Below are 22,110 nucleotides of genomic sequence, written 5' to 3'. Positions count from 1 at the left end.
ATAGAATAGCTTAAATGCAACAGAAGAAAACAACAGCTAAAAGACTTATTGTACAGCTTAATAATTCAGAATAGATGTGATTGAAACATGCAGTTTATGAAAGCATTCAATAAAATAATGTATATTAAGTACTTATTACTATCTTTGTTCTTCTAATATAAATAAACGATTTGTTGTACTTCATGATAAAGAGCTGGAGACTGTATATAGTTTTGTCCACATAGCATAACTGTTCTCGGTTATTTGTCCACTGGTGGTTACTAAGCTTAGGTCATAGGTCATGATTGTTCAGCTATTCGTCAATTGAACATGGATGCTTAGCCATTTGTTGATAAGACATAGATAGCTATTTGTCCACATGGCATGAATGCTCAGCTAATTTTTACCACTGTACATGGGCTCTCAGTTATTTTTCAACTTGACATGGGTTCCCAATGGTTTTTCAACTTGACATGGGTTCCCAATTATTTTTCAACTGGACACGGGTTCCAAATTGTTTTTCAACTTGGCATGGGTTCCCAATTGTTTTTCAACTGGACATGGGTTCCCAATTGTTTTTCAACTGGACATGAGTTCCCAATTGTTTTTTAACTTGACACGGGTTCCAAATTGTTTTTCAACTGGACATGGGTTCCCAATTGTTTTTCAACTGGACGTGGATTCCCAATTGTTTTTCAACTGGACATGGGTTTTCTTGTGTATTTTTCCATAGGAGCTACTCGTCCGCATGACATGAGTGTCCAGTTTTGTCACAGTTGTTTCAAAATTGAAACTTCAGGGACATTTAAAGTGAAAACAACATGCAATGTGCATGTTGACAAACACCACATTTTGCCTTTAGACTTTTAAGTGTGCCCTTGCTATTGATGCTACTTACTCGGGTCTTGTGTATGACTTCAGTCTTCCGGATATCAAACATTCTTTTGGGGTTAAAGGAATGACACACTGAACAGGCAAATTCCTTTTGTGACCTTTCACCTCTGATGTTGAATCTACAGACTTAAGTCTAGCATATACAACATTAAATACAGTACCTGTTAACTTGTCTTCAAAGTAGTTTCAAAATCAAATTACGATTGTTGTTCTTGGAAACTTATTATAAATTCTTAAAAGTTACTAGTATTCTTTGATCCTGACCAAAAAAGTTTCATTTATCAGTAATTGCTGTTTTTCTTTCTGTCCACAAACAAGCTGTCAGAACTTCCTGACTTAACTGAAGATAAGTGAACAGTTAAGTAACAATTGATGAAATTTCTAAATGAGACCCAAAAAAAGGCTATACATCTAGAAACTGATGTTATGGAATATGCTACGGTTACACGAAATACCGGAAACCACCGAAAATACCGGAAACTACAGGAAACACCGGAAAATACCGGAAACCCCTCAAAATATAAACGCTTAAAGGTCTGAAGCATTAATCTCAACAAAATTACATGAAGTTTTTTATTGCAGACTTGGATTGACTAGGACGAACACGATAATGTAGCCATTATTCGGTCAGACCATTATGATATAATTGGTTGTGCAAGTTATTCAGTTATTACACCTTTGCATTTTATTGCATATTGAAGAATTGTATAATTGTATAACACCTTAATTGTTAGTTAAGCCTTAAGGTCGTTGACTTCAAACCACTTGCCCCTCACCGCTGTGGGTTCGAATCCCGACAGGGACTTTGGATTCTTTCATGTGAGGAAGCTATCCAGCTAGCTTACGGAACGTCGGTGGTTCTACTCAGGTGCCCGTTCGTGCCTGAAATAATGCACGGAAGGGCACCTGAGGTCTTCCTCCACCAGTAAAGCTGGAACGTCGCGATATGACCGATACTGTTTCGATGTGATGTAACCCCCCCCCCACCAAAAAAAAAAAATTCCTTTTCTAGAAATAAAGTTGACCCGCCCATCGTAATAGAACTCACCCTTCATAATAGAACTCGACATTTGCGGGACGACAGTGGCTGAATGGTTATGTAGTTCTACTCTGGTGCCTTGAATGTACGGAAGGATACTAGGTCTTCCAATCGCAACTACTCGGCCCTTTCCGTCAGTCTTCGGATAAGGACCTCTAACACAATGGTATGAATACACAGAACGGATGCGGTATTCCGGTCTAACCTACGCTAAGAAACTAAACATGGAAACAAATAGTAATTTAATGCTGGGAGTTGTTGACACGTTTATTTCCAATATATGTAGTAAAAGTCCACCTTAAATAAGTGAATTCATAGGTACAAAAGCAAACAATACATTATTTATATATTTACTAATATGGCTGTAGAAACCGAAAGTACAAGAAACCAACCTGTTGACATTTGGTCGGATTTGTTTAAAATTGAACATCAGTGGGCATATTTAAATTACAAATGGTTGTCAGACATATTTTCAAGCATAAGAGTACCGGAACAGACATAAGATGTCAAATATATACATTTGTTTTACATTATCTCTGTTTCTGTTTACGTCTGTAAACCACGTGGTAGAACTACTTTCAATCCGTATTGTTTCCGAGGTTATTATAGATAATAGCCGGGGCAGTTCCGAATGGAGGTCTTCCTCTACCAGTAAAGTTGGAAAGTCGCCATATTACCTAAACTGTGCTGGTATGACGTAAAACCCAATAAAAAGAAACAAGATAATAAAACAAAAAACAAAATCTCAACATGTGCATAATTTATGTTAATTAATGAACCTGTTCTTTTTCCGATTTAAGAGATTTACGACTGTAGTTCAACGGTCAAGGTAACGCTTTGTCTTGATCATAAAAATACACTGATCTTCATGTCAACAATTCTGTCATTCCTGGATGGATTTAAAAATTACTCGTACTATGAATAAATGTGTTGACTTAACCAGTCATGATTACTCTCCTGTGCAACGTCGAATGTTCCACAACCGTTGAAGTAATAATAGTGTATTCAATAAGCTACTTAATTAGCGTACATCAAATGACCTACAACAAGGCCATTGAAATATATGGAGGGCGTTTTTTGCCAACCTCCTTTTGAAAACTACCTTTGAATATGCGAACATTTATGTCAAGCAATTTTGACTGTATTTGTGTACTTCAAATAATATGCCTCTTACCCCTATCTCTTAAATGAAGATCCCCTCTTTTAAATAACAAGTTTACATATAGATCTAAACCAAACGGATATTGTCAAAAAATAGGCATACACGTTCGCATTTTCAAAACTAACTCTTTACACACCTGTAATTTGATAATGAACGCCTCCATAGAACTACCCTATATATAATTTTGTTACTATACATAATGTATAGTAACATGCTAGGTATTTATGCATTTTCTTGAACACAAGTCAAAGCCTACACAACATTGCTTATACGTTTTTATTCATTACGATACAGGTTTAATAACTAAGATACATACACAAAGATGTTATAAAAAATAAGTATTAGACAATACTCAAGTCTTATTAAAGTATGTAAAAAAAGCAAAAAGCACAACAAACGCACACACACACACACACACACACACACACACGCACGCACGCACGCACGCACGCACACACACACACACACACACACAGACTGTGAGAGATTGAAAGACACTGATGTTTAAAGAAGCTTGCACAACCTACGATAAAGCATATTAAGACAACGAATGCAGTTTCATTCTTGCAAAACATTAACAATTCATCCTCGCATTATGATTCGGAAACTTGTCAGTCTTAACAAGAAGTATTTTTAAGAGGTAAAACTGCTTTTTTCTTGCAAAGATTATTTCGGAGTTTTGAAATAGCATTTACTTTTTAGATCTCGAAGATACTGCAAGATGTGTTTCTAAATGGAATGTGTGTTCCCCAAAAGTTATCTAACTCACTTTTTTTCATACAAATATATATTTATAAAAATTAAAATAACGCAAAATTTTCGAAATATTGAAATTTACATAACAAATACAATAATCACATGTTTTATCATTATTACTGAAAAATGATTTGTTTGTTTTTCGGCAGCCATGTTATTCCCGGGGATGAAAAATGAAGATCATTCAAAAAACCCCCCCCCCATTAAAACTGTTATGGGTATTCATATCAAAAAAGATTGTGTAGGCGTGAAGCAAAATTGATTTATTAGAAAAAAAAAAAAAAAAAAAAAAAATACAAAGGCATAACATATACCAAAATAAAAACTATGCCGTATTAATTTCACAAAGTTACTATTTAGTGATTTTGTCCCAGTAGTATGAAATACCTCCCACCGCACCTCCGGCAGTGGCCCCTACAAGAGCTCCGACTGGTCCACCAAAAATACCGACACCTGTTCCAGCTGCTGTTCCTTTTGCGACTCTTCCAGCAAATGATGGAGTATATTCTGCCACTGCGTTTATCTCTTTTTGTAGTTTTTCATTTTCTACCTTTAAATCTTTCACAACAGTTTCATATTTGTTTTTAGTATCCTTCAATTCAGTTTGAGTAGCCTTCAATTCAGTTTTAGTATCCTCCAAATCATTTTTAGTTTTCTTCAATTCGCTTTCTACTTCATGTAGAGTTTCTCTCAGCAATATTGTTATGGCTTCAGAACTCGGTTCTGGTTCTTCTATGTCATCTGCTTCCTCAACTGCTTCTTTCATATCTTTGGCGAGTTTCCAAATTTCGCTTGATTCATCAATGTCACAGATTATATTTTTCTTTTTCAGCTAGAAGTTAAAACAAGATGGAATGATTGGGCCTTATATCTCTACCTGTTGACTGTTTAAATTTAAATTTTATTTGGGTGCGAGTTTAATTTTATCCAAAAGATGCCCTATTTTAAAAATTGACCAAAAAAATAACCAAAACAATTTTTTCCCCCCATTTCTGGAAATTTGGTCAAAACTTAGGCTTAGTGTGTTGGGTTTTTTTCCGTACTTCCCTGTGTGATATTTTTTTACTCCAGATCAATTCAAATTGACCTACAAATATTAAAAAGTTTTCAACCCAATTTCGGGATTTTGAAACAAAACATAGCCTCCAGATTTTATCAAAATTTTCCCCCTAGTGGGCTGTGTGAACTAGTTTTTGACCCCATGTGGTGACTCATATTTAAAATTGCCCTAAAAAATTCAAAAAAACCCTTTTTGCCAATTTTCGGAATTTTGATCAAAAGTGGGCCTTAGAATGTCTAAAAGGGGTTTTCCATTTTTGGGGTTGTTTGGCCCAGTTTTGACCCCAAATGACCATATTTGAACTTGCCCAAAAACCCCCTTTTTTCTATTTTTAGTTCCCGTACCTAGTTTTTCACGGGGAAAAAACCCCGTTAATCTTATTTAGCAAATTTCCTAAAAAAGCATCCTGACAAAATTGGAGATGATAAAGCAAAAATGAAAATTAAGGTTAAAAAACAAAAAGTGGCAGACGCTTCAAAAGACCCAAAAGCGATCTGAGCTAGCTCAGGGGATAAAAAGAATTTGTTTTTCAATTTTTGTGTTTATCATCGTTTTTTATTTTTTTTGAATTACGGAAGCAGGAAAATTTCTGCGATTTTAAAAACGCGGCATAATATCTATTAACCTTAAACTGTTTTAGATTAAAAGTTTATCGATTTGAAGTGGATTGCAAAGGCACCGTATCACTTCATTCCAAAATGACTTATTTAATCACGTTTGCTTTAGTTTGCTATTTTACTTTATTTTGTTTTTCACAATGACACGTATTGTGTTTTAGGTTCAATAATAATACTTCTGCATGCGTTGTTGTGCATCTGCGGTTTTGCTTGTAAACTGTTTCTGTATTTGTAGAGTTATTGCCCTTGACTTAGTAAAATGTGCAGTTTTTAACTTGTGTAGCATGTGGATCAAAACGTATTTGACCTGGAGTCATGAAACTTGAAAATGTTGATTAGCATGTGATGTTGTGCACTTGGTCGTTCGCTTATTAATTTACTTAGTATTTTTAGAGTTATTTCCCTGCACAATGTAAAAATTTGCAATTTCCAACTTGTGTAGCATGTAGCTTAAAAAGAATTTGCACCTTGGGGTTAACTTGTGGTTTTATTCAGTTATTGTATATTTATTGCTCTTGACTTTATAAAAATTTGCAATTTTCAAATTGGGTTGCGCATAATGATACCAAAAACATTTGTGTTAGATTCATGAAACTTTACAGAAATGTTTTTCAGCATATGTAGTTGTACACTTGTGTGTTTACTTGTATATCTGCTCTGAAAATTTGTAGAGGGAACTGCCATTGACTTAAAACCGTTCAAAAAACTTCAAATTATTGTGTTATGTGTACCTCTAAAGGTCCTTGAGTTAGAATCAACAAAGTTTGCAGGGATGATATCAATAGCTATCGTTTTGTGCAAAATGATTTTAAATTTTGCGTTTTGGGTCAGAGGTTAAAATAATTAAATTCATTGTGTTAACTATATACATATAAGGAATAAAGAGACCTTTTATCCCTCGGGGCAGGTTCAACTTTGATTTCCGGGCTATAATTGGAACAAACGTTTCTACAGGTTTTCTAGCTAATGCTGTTTTGTGCTAAAATTTGACTGTTCAGGGGAAATGCCATTTTAAGTTTTTGAGTTTTAACAGATATATATACGTGAAAACATGAACCCATGGGCTTGGTCACTTATCCCCATGTCTATAACCTGAACAAGTTTGGTAGACATTTATTAAACTTTGTTGATTCAGAGGTTTTAAATATATATATGCTAGTAAAACTTATGACCTCGTGTGCGGACCTTAAAGTTATTGATTCTTTTGCTGTAACTGATATCATTGAATCTATTGACTTCATTTTATAACAGAATATTCTTAAGGGTAAAGCCTTCATGTACATTAATGTTAAATCGACCTTGGCTCTCTTATAAACTTGATTTTAATTATTAAAAATGTTGAATTGATCTTGACCTTGAGCTTCAAATGACATTTACCGTCAAGGCCAAATTATTGAATTTTGGTTAAATTGTCATAACTTTGTTATTTTTGTAGGGATTTGATTTAAACTTGGATATAATAATACATACTACAAATCAAAAATAGATATGTTGACTTTGACAATGTCAAATTAATGAAACTCTCCTGTTGTTGTTTTTTTTGGAAATGATTTTAACTTTGTTATTTATAAATGAATTAAATTCATATTAACATACAACATATTTTAAGCCAGGATATTTATGTATATCAAACTCAAATAAATCTTGACTCATGTTTGACCTTAACCTTGAAAATCAAATTATTTTATTATCACTGATCATTGCTCAAATTTGCCGTAACTTTGTAATAAATCAATGAATTATTTTCAAAACAAACTGTTTGACATGACATTAATATTGAATTGTGGTTAAGTTGTAATGAAAGGATGTGATTCATATGTAAGCAATACAGCACTGGTGACCAAACAAACATGAGAAATAATTTACATATCACCTTGACCTTTAAATGACATTGACTGTCAAATGATCAAAGTTTGATTATATTTTCTAATTTTGTCATTATATATGGAAAGGTTTCATACTTGGACAAAACAACAAGTTTGACTATACAGACCTATCAAAATTAAGAAAGGAAAACCTATCTGTCTGTACTTTTTTTTTTAAGATTTGTTAAAAAGTAAAAAAGGTCAAGTGCTGTCCCTGCCCGGCGGTGGCTCTTGTTAAACTTACGGCACCACTTAAGGATAATGTAAAAAAAAATACTTCAGAGGAACGTGTGAACTTAAAATTGGATAATTTCAATGTAATTATCGGCTATTGCTTTATTTTAGCATAAAGTAATTGATTATACCTTATCAAGTTCCTCAACTGCATCTTTACATTCCTGCAAGTTTTTGAACATGGCGTCTTGTAGAAGCTCCTTCATTATTAAAAAAGCATCTTCCAATTCATCTTCGCTTATACTATTATTGTTTGAATGCATCAGTCTGTTTCTGAACACGATAAGCCCAAAAAAATAGATTTAAATAAAATGTAACATTCTCGAATATCTTTATAACAGGATTATAAAAGATAAGTAATTTCAGGCGATATTGCTGTGTATAGTATATATTTATATATATATTAACATATATCTGAAACATTTTATTAAGTCAAAATGAAAATATATTACATTGACATTATGGCAATATTTTCATTGTAAAGTTTTTTCAAATGATTGATATAGAAAATTCATTGGGCTACGTGATTGATTTAACATTTATGCGACGTAAACTATAAAATTGAAAAAAAAATGCAAACTAATTTTGACTTTCATCTGCTCGCTCATTGTAAATTATACCCTTGGACGGTCATAATGCCACTTTAAAGATAACATTAAAATAATCTGTTCTATATGTTTAAATACATTTTGGCATGTGGAATGTTTATCGATAAAAAGGTAACACGTATGTAATTTTTTAATGTCAGTGTGTTAAATGAAACATAATTTGTAAATAGATAGTTTGTAACAGAGATATTTACAAATATAATTTTATCCAATCTGTCTTTTAAACGTTTGTCGTTCTTAAGAATCTCTAAAACTGCCAACGCGTCGAGATCGCTGTAATATCGGTGTTTTCATTCCCGCCAGGCATAAAGATCTTTGCCAATCTGTACTCAATTGGACAAGAGTCATCCTTTTTATTATTTTTCCACTCCAAACGTGCTGGTCGGAGATGTGACATCTCAATCTTTTTCAAGATGGGTTGACATCCGGAGACATTTACAAACCACTTACATTCCCCATTCTTTACTGCCTTAACTTCTTTGTTCGCTCCTAGATCAAGCAAAGTTTTGAGGTCATCGTTAGCAGTATTCCAGTCTCTAGCCCTTTGTGAAAAATCTCTTTTGAGTGAAGGAATGGCTGCGTCCTTAACTGTTGTTAAACCTCTTACACCTTTGAGCCAGTTTTCTCTTGACATAACAGATTGCATGGTTGTCAACTTGATTTCTTCTACACTAAGACAAAATATATAGTAGTAATATAATGAAACAACACGGCCACGATGGCCCTTAAATCGCTCACCTGAATATAAAAACTCTCCATGACAAGGAAGAAGTAATATTGTAAACTATAAAAAAGGTAGATAGAAAATCTAAATCCAAAACTGATATCACAAAGTTCATATTTTGTCTGAAATAGTGCATGTGTAAAAACATTTTTTTTGCAATTACTAAGTGAAAACAACAGTTCCAAAAGATGTGTGCATATAGGGAAAATCAATGACATTCTGGGGCCTGAACAATTTTGACCCAAAGGCTTTTGGGCGGGGCTAAGTTTGACCCCAGGTGTTTTATTTAAACAAACTTGCTAGGCACAGATAAGAAGATTTTTCATGCTTAATATCTATCCTTTAAATCTTTTGGTTTTTCAAAAGAATGTTTTTTCTTTATACATATAACGAAAGCCGATGACTACCAGTGGCGGAGCTAATTTTGACCAATTTTGGCTTCTATTTTGGCAGAACCTTCTGAATATGTTTCAAGCTAAATATCTAACATCTAGCTATTTAGGTTTAACTTTTTTCTAAAGAAGCGTTTTTACGCTTTCACTCTATACATATAAGGAAAATCAATGATCCCCTAGGGAGGGGCTAATTTTAACCACAAGGCTTTTATTTGATCAAACTTGATCACCAGAAGATGTTTTATGCTAAATATCTAAGCTCTAGCTCTTGTGATTTTTTTAAGATTTCTTAAATTTTACTATATAGATATAAGGAAAATCAATGAACCCCTGGGGCGGAGCCACTTTTGACCCCAGGGCTTTTACTTGAACAATTTTGGTAGACACCCAGTAGAAGATGTTTCATGCTTAATATCTTAGTTCTAGGTCTTTGTTTGTTTCTTTTAAGAATATTTTTAGTTTTTACTATATACATATAATAATAAGCTCTAGCTTTTTTCGGTTTTTTAGAAGAAGATATTTTCTTTTGGTTACCATGGCAACCAGAGTTCTACATGAAATCAAATTCTTTGAGCAATTGTTAATGGTGACCATTCCTGGATTTGTTCAGCGGTTAATGAGGAGATATCGTTTAAAGTAAAAGTTTACGGTCAGACGGGTGGACGGATGTCGGACGAAAAGCGATCACAAAAGCTCTACAAGGTAAGCTAAAAAGTACAATTATCAATATTAAATTATTTATATCTTAGTTAAAAGAAATGAGTTTGTAATAACCGTGTGATAATTTGAATGTATCAACAAGCCTAGTAGCTACAGGAGAAGAATGTTTATAATTGTGATTCAATGATTTGTGATAATTTTTACTACCCCTCTCCATGCCAACTGTCTTAAATGGAATCGCGCATCTTTCAATCTTGTCAAAACGACTCGTCATATGTTGGGAGAAAATTAAAAAAAAATGTAAAAAAAATAAAAAATTGCTGGATTGGTTTGATTCTGCCTATTCATGGACGGTACTAAACAGTGTAAATTACCATTCATGTCCAATTGCATCAGCTTAAGATGGACTCATCATGTATACATAATATTTCTAATAGGCTTCAGTTTTAGGCAAGTCTAAGTGTTCGCTATTAACGATTTTCAACGTTTAACTATAATTTATTCAACCGTTAAAAATGACACAATTTTGATAAAGACTTAACGACTTAACAGACGTCAACGACTATTTGATTAAAATGAAATGTTGGCAATGTCAATTCTCAATGTTGAACAATGGCACTCGGGGTTATTTTTCAACGGGGGCAAAATTGGTACACCGAAACAAAATGTTATTCTGATATTTAAAGCAGGTTTTAACCCGTTTAGGATGATTTTGAGCATGCACCATTCACTTTTAATGCAATTTATTACCATATTTTTAACATTCAAACAACACTTTTGCAGCAGATTATGTAATGAATATGTAAATGATTTTTTAAGGCTGAACAAACATGAGGCTATCTAGCAGTTTTTAGATATACTTGGTACATTAAGGCTTTTACACTTGATATTTACCGTTACATGTTTTTTTTTAGTATTGATAGCTTATATTCAATTAAAGTTGCTTGTATAACAAAAACTTAATAAATATACCTGGCATTTTAATAACTGGTATTTAGCTTCCACGATGTGGTTGTAAGAAATGGCAAACGTGTTAAGGTATATTATTCGGTTTATTGTTCAATATTTTCATGATATTGGTTGATTAAAATGTTATAAACCATAAGTATAGTTCAGTTTTATCATCTTAAACAATTAGAATCTGTTCAAAATGGATATCTTTATTCTGTATAACAAACAACATTTATTATATATTCAAATTTGTCCAAAATCACATTTTCATCTATATTGATTCTTCAAATTACACCTCATTATAACGCTTATATTTTATTCAAATTCGACATAATAACTACTTTTGTACTAAAATTCTATTTTTCTCTCCAAACGCAATCATTATCTATAATTTGAATCATCACGAATCAACAATGCAACTTTCTTAAATCATTGTAAATAATATCTTCCCTTTGTCATTGTTAATATAATATTCGATTTATCCGCTAGAGGATTAAATCTTTTATTCAAATCTTACAACTTAACATTTTTTATTATAACACCCCAGTAGGGCCTCAAAAAGAGTTGTCAGGGGAGACAACTTACACTTGAATATGTCATATATAAGGCAGAGCAAATTCTGGGAACGGTCTTTCAATCGTGGCTCACCATAGAAGAGGTAGACTAGTTTATCTTCGTTTAAAAAATCTAAAATTTACATTTCAAATCTTGAATATCAACGAATATTATTTAGAATCGCACAGGAGATTATAATACATTTTATATTTCTGCTCATTATTATTTGTTTTAATATTTGGGGTTTATTAGATAAGAACTTTGACCAGATCTAATAACCACGTGGTGATGACCAGCTGTTGTTCTCTTCAAGGACAGTTGTCTAAAAAAAAATCAATTTTGGATGCCTTGATTACACTAAATATATGTCAAAGTCTATCGGTTTCTTTGAAATAATTAGTAAATAAATAAAAAATTGGATTTAAATCTAGATCTTGAGTTTAAAACCTATAGATTCTATATTTATATGATGTTTCAGCACGTGGTCTATACTTAAAATCTAGAGCATTATCTTATGAATGAATAAATGAGCATAGATATAAAACGGTTAAAAATACAATATTGATTATATGGCTCGATTATGACAGGTCATGTTTTTCCAACGGGAAAATGATCAGTCTCATTGAAATCCACGCATGTGACATCATTCATACCTATGACGTCATTTCATCGAGGCTAAGAAAAATAAAATAAGAGTAATTAGAATCTAAATATATAAAGTAGGAAATAAAAAAAAAATTTGATAATAATAATAATAATTTTATTTTATTTATTTATGTATATTATTTTATTTTTCGACAATGTTAAAACATCGACAACAACGTGGCCATACACGAGACTCGCTCCAACAGCAAGTCAAATAAGAGGAGGAACATTCGGACGTCTGTTTCTACAGCCATGCCTCCAGCTGACAGACCTGTAAGGGAGCCCTATGAAGAAAACGAAATGGATGACCAATCCGGACCTCCGGTAGATGTTGATCTTCATCACCAAGAGACAAATAAAGGTGAAGTTAAAAAATATCATGATAAATACTTGTTCCGGTACAATGCTAGGCGCACATGTATTTGTCAGTACTAGAGATAAAATATGGAGCAATCAATTTGTAGAGTTTAGTTACACACTTTGTTGCCAAAGAAAAATATGTTAGAAAATATAAAATAAACAAAAGATTCAACTTGTTGACGGGGAACTTATAATGAGTACCCAAGAGCAAATTCCGAAACAAATAAAAAAAAAAAAAAAAAAAATATAGAAATTTGGTCAGATGCATTCGTGGTATACATGCGTATTTTCATTATGAAACATCCAGAATAAGTCAATAACCTATTACAATATTTTGCAAACATTCGTTTAGCGGCATCAACTTGATCAAGAAATGTCGGATGGTTCGAGTATGATAGGTAATTTAGGCTTAAAAAATTAATCGATTTGGGTATAAAGTGGCAAAATATTGACTCAGAATTGTGGATGATATATGCAGACTAATACAGTCCTTGAACTAGCCGGCACTTCTGAATATTCAAAAAAATGTTACGACTTTAATTACAAAGGCTTTTGTACAAATAGATCATGTACTTACAAACACGTTTGCATCAAATGCTTTGGTAACCAGTACTAACCACCCTTCAATACACTGTTATGCAAATAAACAAACAGCGCAATTCACACCGCGTTATGTATTTATATTGCCAGCTCAAAGAGTGCCTATGGGACCTGGCGTTTTCACCAATTAATATCTAGTTTCTCGCTGATAAACTCTTTCAATGCCCAAATAAGGATGATGCCAATTACATTTTACAAGGATTCAGCACTGGTTTTAAACTCGAATATACGGGACCAAGAATCCCTATTTTTTTCCCCAAAAATCTCAAATCGGCAATTGATCAAAAATGCTTATTAAGTAAAAAGCTTCACGACGAATTTATACTTGGGTGAATCCTAGGACCGTTCAAAAAAAAGGCCAATTACTAATCTGAGAATAAAATCCCGTAGGTCTCGTACCAAAACAAAACGGTGCTTTCAGCTTTCATACTCACCAGGCAAAGTATAAATGAATTTATCGATCCTGAATTTTGCCATGTTCAATATTCACAATGCGAAAATGCAGTAAGAATAGTTCAAGAAATAGGGGGTTCTGCTTTTATGGCAAAAGCTGACATTTCTTCTGCATTTAATTTATGCCCTATATGGCCAGGTGATTTTGATTTATTAGGTATAAAAACCGAGGAGGGATATTGAATTCAAAAAATGCTGCCACAAGGTGCATCATGTTCATGATTTATTTTTGAAAATTTTTCAAAGTTTTTTACAATGACTTGTGTCTAAAGAATCAAAATCATACTACATTGACCACCTACAGTACTAGATGATTTTTATGGCAGAAAAATCTTTTGAAAAATCATAAATGCTTGAATTTAATGCAAACATTTGATAAAATTTACAATGAACTTGGTGTCCCCCTAAGTTTCGAAAAATGGATGGGACTTGTTATAACTATAACATACCTGGGTCTTGAAATTGATTCAATCAACCAAATGGTTAAAGTGCCTTTAGAAAAAATAAGGAAAGCGAAAACAGTCTCGTTTGGGTGAGAAAACTTAATAAGATTAGACTCAAACACTTACTTGTAATCAGTCGTTGGTCTATTTAATTTTATATCGAAAGCTATTCCCAGTGGCCGTGCCTTTAAAAGACGTTTTTTATGGCGCCATGTATGTAAAGAAACCGTTCCATTTTATTAGTCAACCAATGCATGAAAGAAGATGCACATATTTGGCTAACATTTTTTTGAAAAATTCAATGGTTATGTTATGTTTACAGAAAAAATTGGGTAGATAAGTAAGATAACTGCCATTTAGAACTATATATAACGGAATATATTGCATACATGTCTTTACGTCAATACTCATTTTCAACAGTAGGTGTTCACGTTTCAACAATAAGTTATTTTAATAAAATAAACAATTTGGTTGACAATACAAAACAATTCATAGTCAATAGTATGCTAGAAGGGTTCCCTAGATTATCGAAAAGGCATGACACAAGACACCCGATAACACAGTGTACTGATACAGCTTTTATCAGCCCTACCTAACGCATGCAGATCACAATATGAGTGTTTAATGTTTTCTGATGCTTTCTGTCTTGCCTACATAGGTCTGTTAAGAATAAGCGAATTTGCATTGCCTTCAAAGAAATCAAAAAAGGTAGTTTTAAATGTAGATGATGTAACGATCGATCAAAATCTCATTAGACTGTATTTTAGATGTCCAAAAACGACCAGAGATATGTCGGATGTTCTATTGATATTCCGATAACTGACCAAACTCTGTTATGAAAAACTGAAAGAGTTCTTACATTTTAGAAGTAACGTGCAAGGGCCGTTATTCTGCCATTTCGATGGAAGTCCCTTAACATCCTTTCAATTCAATTCAGTATTAAAAAGAACTTTGAACTTGATAGGTCAAAAAAAAAAAAAAAAAAAAAAATAATAAAAAGCACACTCTTTTCGAATCGGCGGGGCTTCTAATATGTTCCGTGAGGTTTGTGCTATCAATGATATAAAATACAGAGTCCGTTGGCGATCTTACGCTTATAAATCCTACATCCGATAATTTTATAGTATTTCGTGGAAAAAACTTAATTTTTTAGGATCTGCCAAAATGGCTGTAATGTGAATGCCGGCGATCCGAAATTTGGCTATTTAAAATAAAGTACGTACTTGTATTAAGAAACCGTTACCGGGTCTTAATACACACATTAATGTATTAAGAAGAGCAATTTATGCTGTTGTAATAAAAAAGATGTTATATATATTGGCATTATGTGCCTGGCATTATGTGCCTGATATTGTTTTTTGAATGTGTTAATGTATAACAAGCAGTTGGCATTATGTGCCTGACATGTGTCTTTTATAATTTATAACACCCAGTTGGCATTATGTGCCTGACATTATGTGTCTTTTATAATTATAACACCCAGTTGGCATTATGTGCCTGATATTATGTGTCTTTAATAATTTATAACACCTAGTTGGCATTATGTGCCTGACATGTTTTTTGATAACATTACTTGATAATTATAAATATTAAATGGATAGGTAATATATATTTAAACTTATTTCAGCCTGTAAAATGTCGGATGTTTGGATTATAGGCTCTTCATTTATTAGGGATGCCTTTCAAACAGCATGCCGCAGAAGTGAGGACTTAAATTTCTAGGTTATAATGTTATATGGGAATATCAGGGGGACATGGAAGTTTCTGATTTAAAACCTTCGATAGAATACTTGCTTGAGTTTAAAAATGCACAAAATGTTTGATATTACACTGTGGCGGGAACGATTTAGGAAATCGACCTTCAGTTGAAATCATATGGGACATCAAAAACTTTATAACAAGGATTTTACTGGAAAAAATGCCTGTTACTATATAGATATTACCAAGAAGGTCATGGAGATATGTCCAATGTAACAAAACTGCAAATAAAACCCGCATGCGTATAAATAGTTGTATCAGTACATTTGTTATTAAACTCGGGGTTATTATATTCGTTACCCTGATTGACCTTTTCGAGGACCTAGCTGGGCGCCGTTTTCCGTACGTTGCCGTTTTAGCTCTCGGGGAATTACACCAAATGAAGTACATAACACAGTTACGAGATATTTTATTTTTCTATCATTATTTAAACCGTTTAAGGTGAAAAAAAAAATTGAAATGTTTTTAAAAATTATCAATATTTCGTTTAATATCTATTGCAAAGGCCGAAAACATTGAGTTCGCTATTACACTTCATTAGGTGAATTCCCCGGGCTGTGTGCGGAGAAGTGCCGGGGGCGGCGTTTGGCTGGGTTTTCGAATTCTTATATTAAGGAAAACCCTAGGTTGTATAGGCCGGATGGCACACATCTGTCGGACTTTGTGGTAACCACGTTTTTATTGAATACAATATCGGGCGCTCTCAACAATTCACGTCCATGGCTGGTAGGGCAAAATTGTAGCTGTGGTAGCCCGCTTTGGCGGAAGCCACAGGCAAATGTTTCACTTTGCTGTGGGCTTTTTGGCATGTGCTACCACGTTTTTTGCAACCGTTGCCGGGGCAAAAACAGTTATAGTAAAGACATTTAGTAGTCTTTAAATCGAAACACATAGACATTTCAATAGGTTAAATAATTAAAATGCTTTTATCCCAGCCATGCCATTTTCATGCCAACACGTTTTTGTTAATAAATACCAGTACGTTCTTTAGACTGATTTCTCTTTTCTTTTATTCCAAGTTGTAATGTTTGAATAATATTCGATTTTATCCGCTAGAGGATTAAATCTTTTATTCAAATCTTACAACTTAACATTTTTTATTATAACACCCCAGTAGGGCCTCAAAAAGAGTTGTCAGGGGAGACAACTTACACTTGAATATGTCATATATAAGGCAGAGCAAATTCTGGGAACGGTCTTTCAATCGTGCTCACCATAGAAGAGGTAGACTAGTTTATCTTCGTTTAAAAAATCTAAAATTTACATTTCAAATCTTGAACCCCACCACAAACCCACCCATTCAATTTCATTGTTTTTCTTTGTTTTTGCTTTCTTCCCTTTATATTTTCAGATAACACTATATTAGCACGTCATGGCTGGAACAGAAAGATAGAAAAAGGAGAATGCTTATAATTCTCAGCGACCGTTATCGGAGCTGATCAATTTGTAAAACAGACATGTAAAGTGATTTCATCATCTGTACCTGTGTACCTCGAGTTGAAGCATGTGCTACCACGTTTTTGCAACCGTTGCCGGGGCAAAAACAGTTATAGTAAAGACATTTAGTAGTCTTAAATCGAAACACATAGACATTTCAATAGGTTAAATAATTAAAATGCTTTTATCCAGCCATGGCCATTTTCATGCCAACACGTTTTTGTTAATAAATACCAGTACGTTCTTTAGACTGATTTCTCTTTTCTTTTATTCCCAAGTTGTAATGTTTGAATAAATACATTATACCCTGATACATTATATAACAATACACCTTTGTCCTGCTTTTCCGTCGTATTCAAATCCCCTTTGTCATAGAATGCGTCTAATAAGATTTATTGTTTCATAAGGAAAAAATATGTTTGTTAAAACTCAGTTTCAGTTTTTAATAAACCAAAGCATGTAAGACGGTTATAACAAACCAATGAACAAAAAAAAAAGAAAAAAAAATAACGGTTTAGAGATCAACTAATGTCACACACTAAAATATGACTGGCTATATAACCAAAAATCACAGGCACGAGTATCGGACCTGGGAAGAAAAAAATATGACCAGATTGATAAAAAAACCTGTGTTCATCTTAAAAGTGTCAACAACAAAAAATGTAAATAATGACCCCCTTTAAAAATATACTATAAGTTAAGAGAAGGCCGGAAACTCCAGATTTGAGCCTGCGAGCAAGGGATTCATTTCCCGGGCCGATGTGAAAGATTATTATAGATAATAGCCGAGGCAGTTCCGAATGACTAAATTTATTATCTGGCGAGCATAATATTATTTTATTCACTTCGTTTAATAAATTTAGTCATTGAATCTACACGAATATGATATTCTATTTATCACATATATAAAATAAGAACAGTAAACTGTTCAATTGAGTAATTTTTCAATGATGCGCCTATAGTGAAACGCTAACATTAGCGCGCTTTAACGCTATGTTTATATATAGCGCAAATGACGTCACGTCAAAGTGTTATAACACTACTGTAGTGTAATAACGTTTTTATTAAATGGCTTTATTACACTCCAGCGCCGCGGTTTATGTGATAAAACTAATTAACATAACATGACATTAACTGCTAATAATAGCGCTCCTTCAATAGGCCAAAATAAAAAGCATTCCATAAGAGACGACGCCGCTCATCGGCGTCGCCAATAAGCCCTGGTTTATTTGTAGTTGGTAGTGACATTGTCCATGGCCAGTATATTACCTATATAGATATCACACAGACACTTGGGGTTTGGAGCTCAAAACGCTTTTAAAAACCAAATAAAATGCATATTTGTCAATCCCAGCACATGTACTGATCATATAATTTTGAGGTCATTGGGTGAAAAAAACAGGGTCACAATGACGCTAAATGTGAAATAACTGTCTAATCAAGGACTTGTATAATTATATAGCATTTTGACAGGCAGGTGAATACAGGCATCATTGTTCTACGGCAATCTAATGTGATTGGTTAATTATCTCTTGCGCACGACTTAATTATCTCGTGGCCACGACTTAGTATCTCGTGCGTACCACTTAATTACATATGCGCAAGACTTAGTCACGCGTAGCCACGACATAGTATCACGTGCGCACTTCTTAAGTATCTCGTGGCAACGGAATAGTATCTCGTGCGCACGAGATAAATAAAAAATGCACAAACTGTGACACCGTATGTTTCCCATAAACCATTAGATTATTCAATAATTTGGACGTTTGTACGTTTTAGAAAGATCCTTTAAATTACTTTTTCAATTTTAGAATGTCTAATGAGATTTCCGGATTTCAGTTTGTAAAATTGAATAATCAGGTCTTCCCTGTATATTTTACAGGAAGTCAAACCGATCTCAGAAGGACTTTGTCCGAATAAAACACTGAACTTAACAATGGAACAAATGGGAGAGGGAATAGAAATAAGAAGTAATATCTAAATTTTAACACAATATTTTTACAAAATAAAGAAACACACTGAGACGTGGTTTTGTACTAGAGACATTGGGTAGATGCTTTGTTTCAATATATTAACATATTTTTTCACATATTCTACCTCTAGTAAAGTAAAATAAAATACTAAACAAAAAACAAAATGATAATTTTTGAGAGATTTTAAACAGACTAACCTGTACTGTGAACACTCTCCTCCGTCTAATACTTGGGTACGAACTCACTTAAATATATAAAAGTGTTTGCTAATTTTAGCAACGTCTGTGTTTTTCCATTGCTAAAAATAATGTTATTTTTGTTAAAACGCAATTTTTCGTAATTTATCTTTATTTGGCTGGGTTTCCATGTATTCGGTAACATCTGCTCATTCACCGATCTTGATCTTGATTAGTTGCGGTGAATCATTTTTTAACATTTATTTACCACGCCTGTGACAGGTTGCAATAGGTTATTTTCTCAAATTTCTTGCCACCCCTTACTACATGTTGTATGTGATCAATGCAGAAACTGGATCACTGGTGTTTGATTTATATTTTAACCATATAGTCTGTTCTAAATGAAACTATATTTCATAGCGTGTGTTCTTGTTAGAATTCTGTTGCAATGATTCCTGTGCATATTTTAGTCGACATAATTGTTCCATGCGTAGATTTGCTTTTTGACTTAAGCCCTTTGCATAGAACGTTTAGCTTTAGCCTATTTTATTTTCAGCGTTCGCATTGAGGTTGTTTATTTAAATCCTTAGTTTTTTTTGTCATTAAACTTGGTAACAATCCTGGTAATTTAAAGCTATAATCTTGCAGAACGTTTTTGGCAACTTTCAAGCTTATCAGAATGGAGAAATTGACCCCAAAGTGCGTTAATATGTTACATATCAACGCACTCTGGGTTCCAGAGTTCTGCAGGTGTCTACTAAGTTTCTGCTTAAATACTGAGTACTGACTTATTTTCTGTCTGCGACATTAAAATATTTGAGGTGGAGTTCAAGATGACGGTCGCTACTTACATACATCAATTCTACTTAATGCCATTTAAATTCTGATGTAGCAGTATTTGATGCATAAGTGACAATTGTTTTAATTTTATAACTTGAAATATCCAAAAATTGTGCCCATATAACAAAGTGCTATAGTATATAATTTGCAAATGTATTCCTAAAAATAGAATATGCCTTGAAAAACAATCCTGTTCTGTCAGCCATTTACTTGATAATTTTTGGTGTCATATTTTACCCCTTTTTCAAATATGATGGGGATGTAATATAATGCAGTTAATATTTCTTTCTAAAGAACTATAAATATACTATATTGCAATGTTCTGGTGAAATATCAAGTTTTCGGGTGATCTTTACAAATCTTATATTTAAACACAGAAAAAGCGGGATATAGGAGGTGCAAAACGACCAACACCAGGGTAGGTTTAACTGCTTTTAATGATGGTCAACCCGTTTCGGTCTCACTATAGACCTTCTTCAGGACGATATATCTTATATTTAAAAAATGAGTCAAAATTGAAAAGTGTTACAACGCTTTTCATTCAAATCAGACTAAAAATAGCACACAATTACGATTTTCAATTTATCTCTGAGTATATTTTATAATTATTTTTTTTACTTATTTCTGTTTAAAGTTCCTCAGTTAATATAATTATGCAAGAATCAATTATTTTTGGTTTTGGGTTTTTGGACCCCAGTGGAGTTCCTTTAAGTTGATCAAAAAAACTTTAGTATTTTTGTAAGCTCCGTAACAACAGTTCGTCAGAGACTTTTTTAAAGGGAAATCTATTTACTAACTAAAGGGTGTCCGCCTTGATTTTGCAGGGAGAGTCATTTTTTTATTGAGTTTAAGGCACATTATGCCACTGAAACACACACACACACACGCACGCACACACACACACACACACACACACACACACACACACACACACACACACACACACACACACACACACACACACACACACACACACACACACACACACACACACACACACACACACACACACACACATATATATATATATAAAGATACTTATTTAGAAAGGGCAAACATGAATTTCATAATGTTTAAATGATGGTATAAGAGAAATGTAAGATGCTTGTTACCTAAAAAAGTAGGGATACATGTGAAATAGTTTGTCAGAAAAGTAGCAAAATGTAAGCAATGTAGTATTTGAGTATTAGTATTTGACATCCACTGTACTTATTGTCAAACATCAACATATGAAAAAGATGGTTCAAGTAGTTGGCCAATGAGTAACTTTTCGGATACTATAGAATTACACCGAAATTAATTTTTTTAAGAAATACAAATAAAAGCATAATGGGTCTTTAAAACGTTATTTTTTACAATCTCGGGGGATTCCACACCACCACCATCCGCTCTGAATCCCCAGGTGAAAACTTTACAACATTATGAAAATCCGCTTTTATGTGTAACTACGATATTTTTGAGTACTGCAGATTTTGTGCAATTCGGCTATTTAATATCTTGATTTTTGTTTTCCTTTGGCTTTAACTACAAGCTATTACTTAAAAACATCATGGAAATTCATTTGTATTGATTGATTCAAAGAGCAGTAGTTTGTCTGATGTTAAAAAATGCATATGAACTTATGTTCCGCACTTCGTGTTTTGAATCCAAAGTTCGAGGTTACAGGGCATATAAATTATGCCCCTTGGGTTAAAAATAATGACTCAGCCCTGGGGGTATAACACATACTTATATATTACTTATATCTCAAAAATCTTTTCTGGTACTACATACCCTGATACTATGTCAATAGCAAAGTTATAGCATGAAATATATCATAAAATATCACCTGTCATGTCCGTTTGATCAAATCTGGTTCCGCCTTGGAGGTCATTAGTTCATAAAGAGTTATTTTGGAAAACTAGGGTTGCTGATTTGGTACTTTTT

General features: G+C 33.3%; 1 protein-coding gene and 1 long non-coding RNA gene across 2 annotated transcripts; one reads left to right on the top strand and one right to left on the bottom strand.

Moving 5' to 3' along the window:
* Positions 1 to 4,130: 4,130 nt before the first annotated feature.
* LOC132723620 (uncharacterized) lies at positions 4,131 to 19,460 on the bottom strand. Its single transcript, XM_060708379.1, has 3 exons — positions 19,366 to 19,460; positions 7,738 to 8,885; positions 4,131 to 4,662 (listed from the first exon to the last, which is right to left on the bottom strand). Exons 2-3 carry the CDS (start codon positions 7,867 to 7,869, stop codon positions 4,183 to 4,185), a joined length of 612 nt encoding a protein of 203 aa, XP_060564362.1. The 5' UTR covers positions 7,870 to 8,885; positions 19,366 to 19,460; the 3' UTR covers positions 4,131 to 4,182.
* Positions 11,412 to 17,443, top strand: LOC132723616 (uncharacterized). The gene is made up of 2 exons (XR_009624773.1): positions 11,412 to 11,602; positions 16,983 to 17,443. It is a non-coding gene; the product is annotated as an uncharacterized LOC132723616 (long non-coding RNA).
* Positions 19,461 to 22,110: the final 2,650 nt, after the last annotated feature.

This window comes from Ruditapes philippinarum, unplaced genomic scaffold, assembly GCF_026571515.1.
Source record: "Ruditapes philippinarum isolate M1 unplaced genomic scaffold, ASM2657151v2 ctg2728_1_1_1_1, whole genome shotgun sequence".
Taxonomy (NCBI): Eukaryota; Metazoa; Mollusca; class Bivalvia; order Venerida; family Veneridae; genus Ruditapes; species Ruditapes philippinarum.
This window is presented reverse-complemented; position numbering and strand designations above follow the sequence as displayed.

Coding starts and splice junctions, on each gene's coding strand:
- LOC132723620 (XM_060708379.1), bottom strand. CDS start 7,869: ATGCATTCAAACAATAATAGTATAAGCGAAGATGAATTGGAAGATGCT. Junction 4,663..7,737: donor CAGTTGAGGAACTTGATAAG/GTATAATCAATT, acceptor TTTAACTTCTAG/CTGAAAAAGAAAAATATAAT.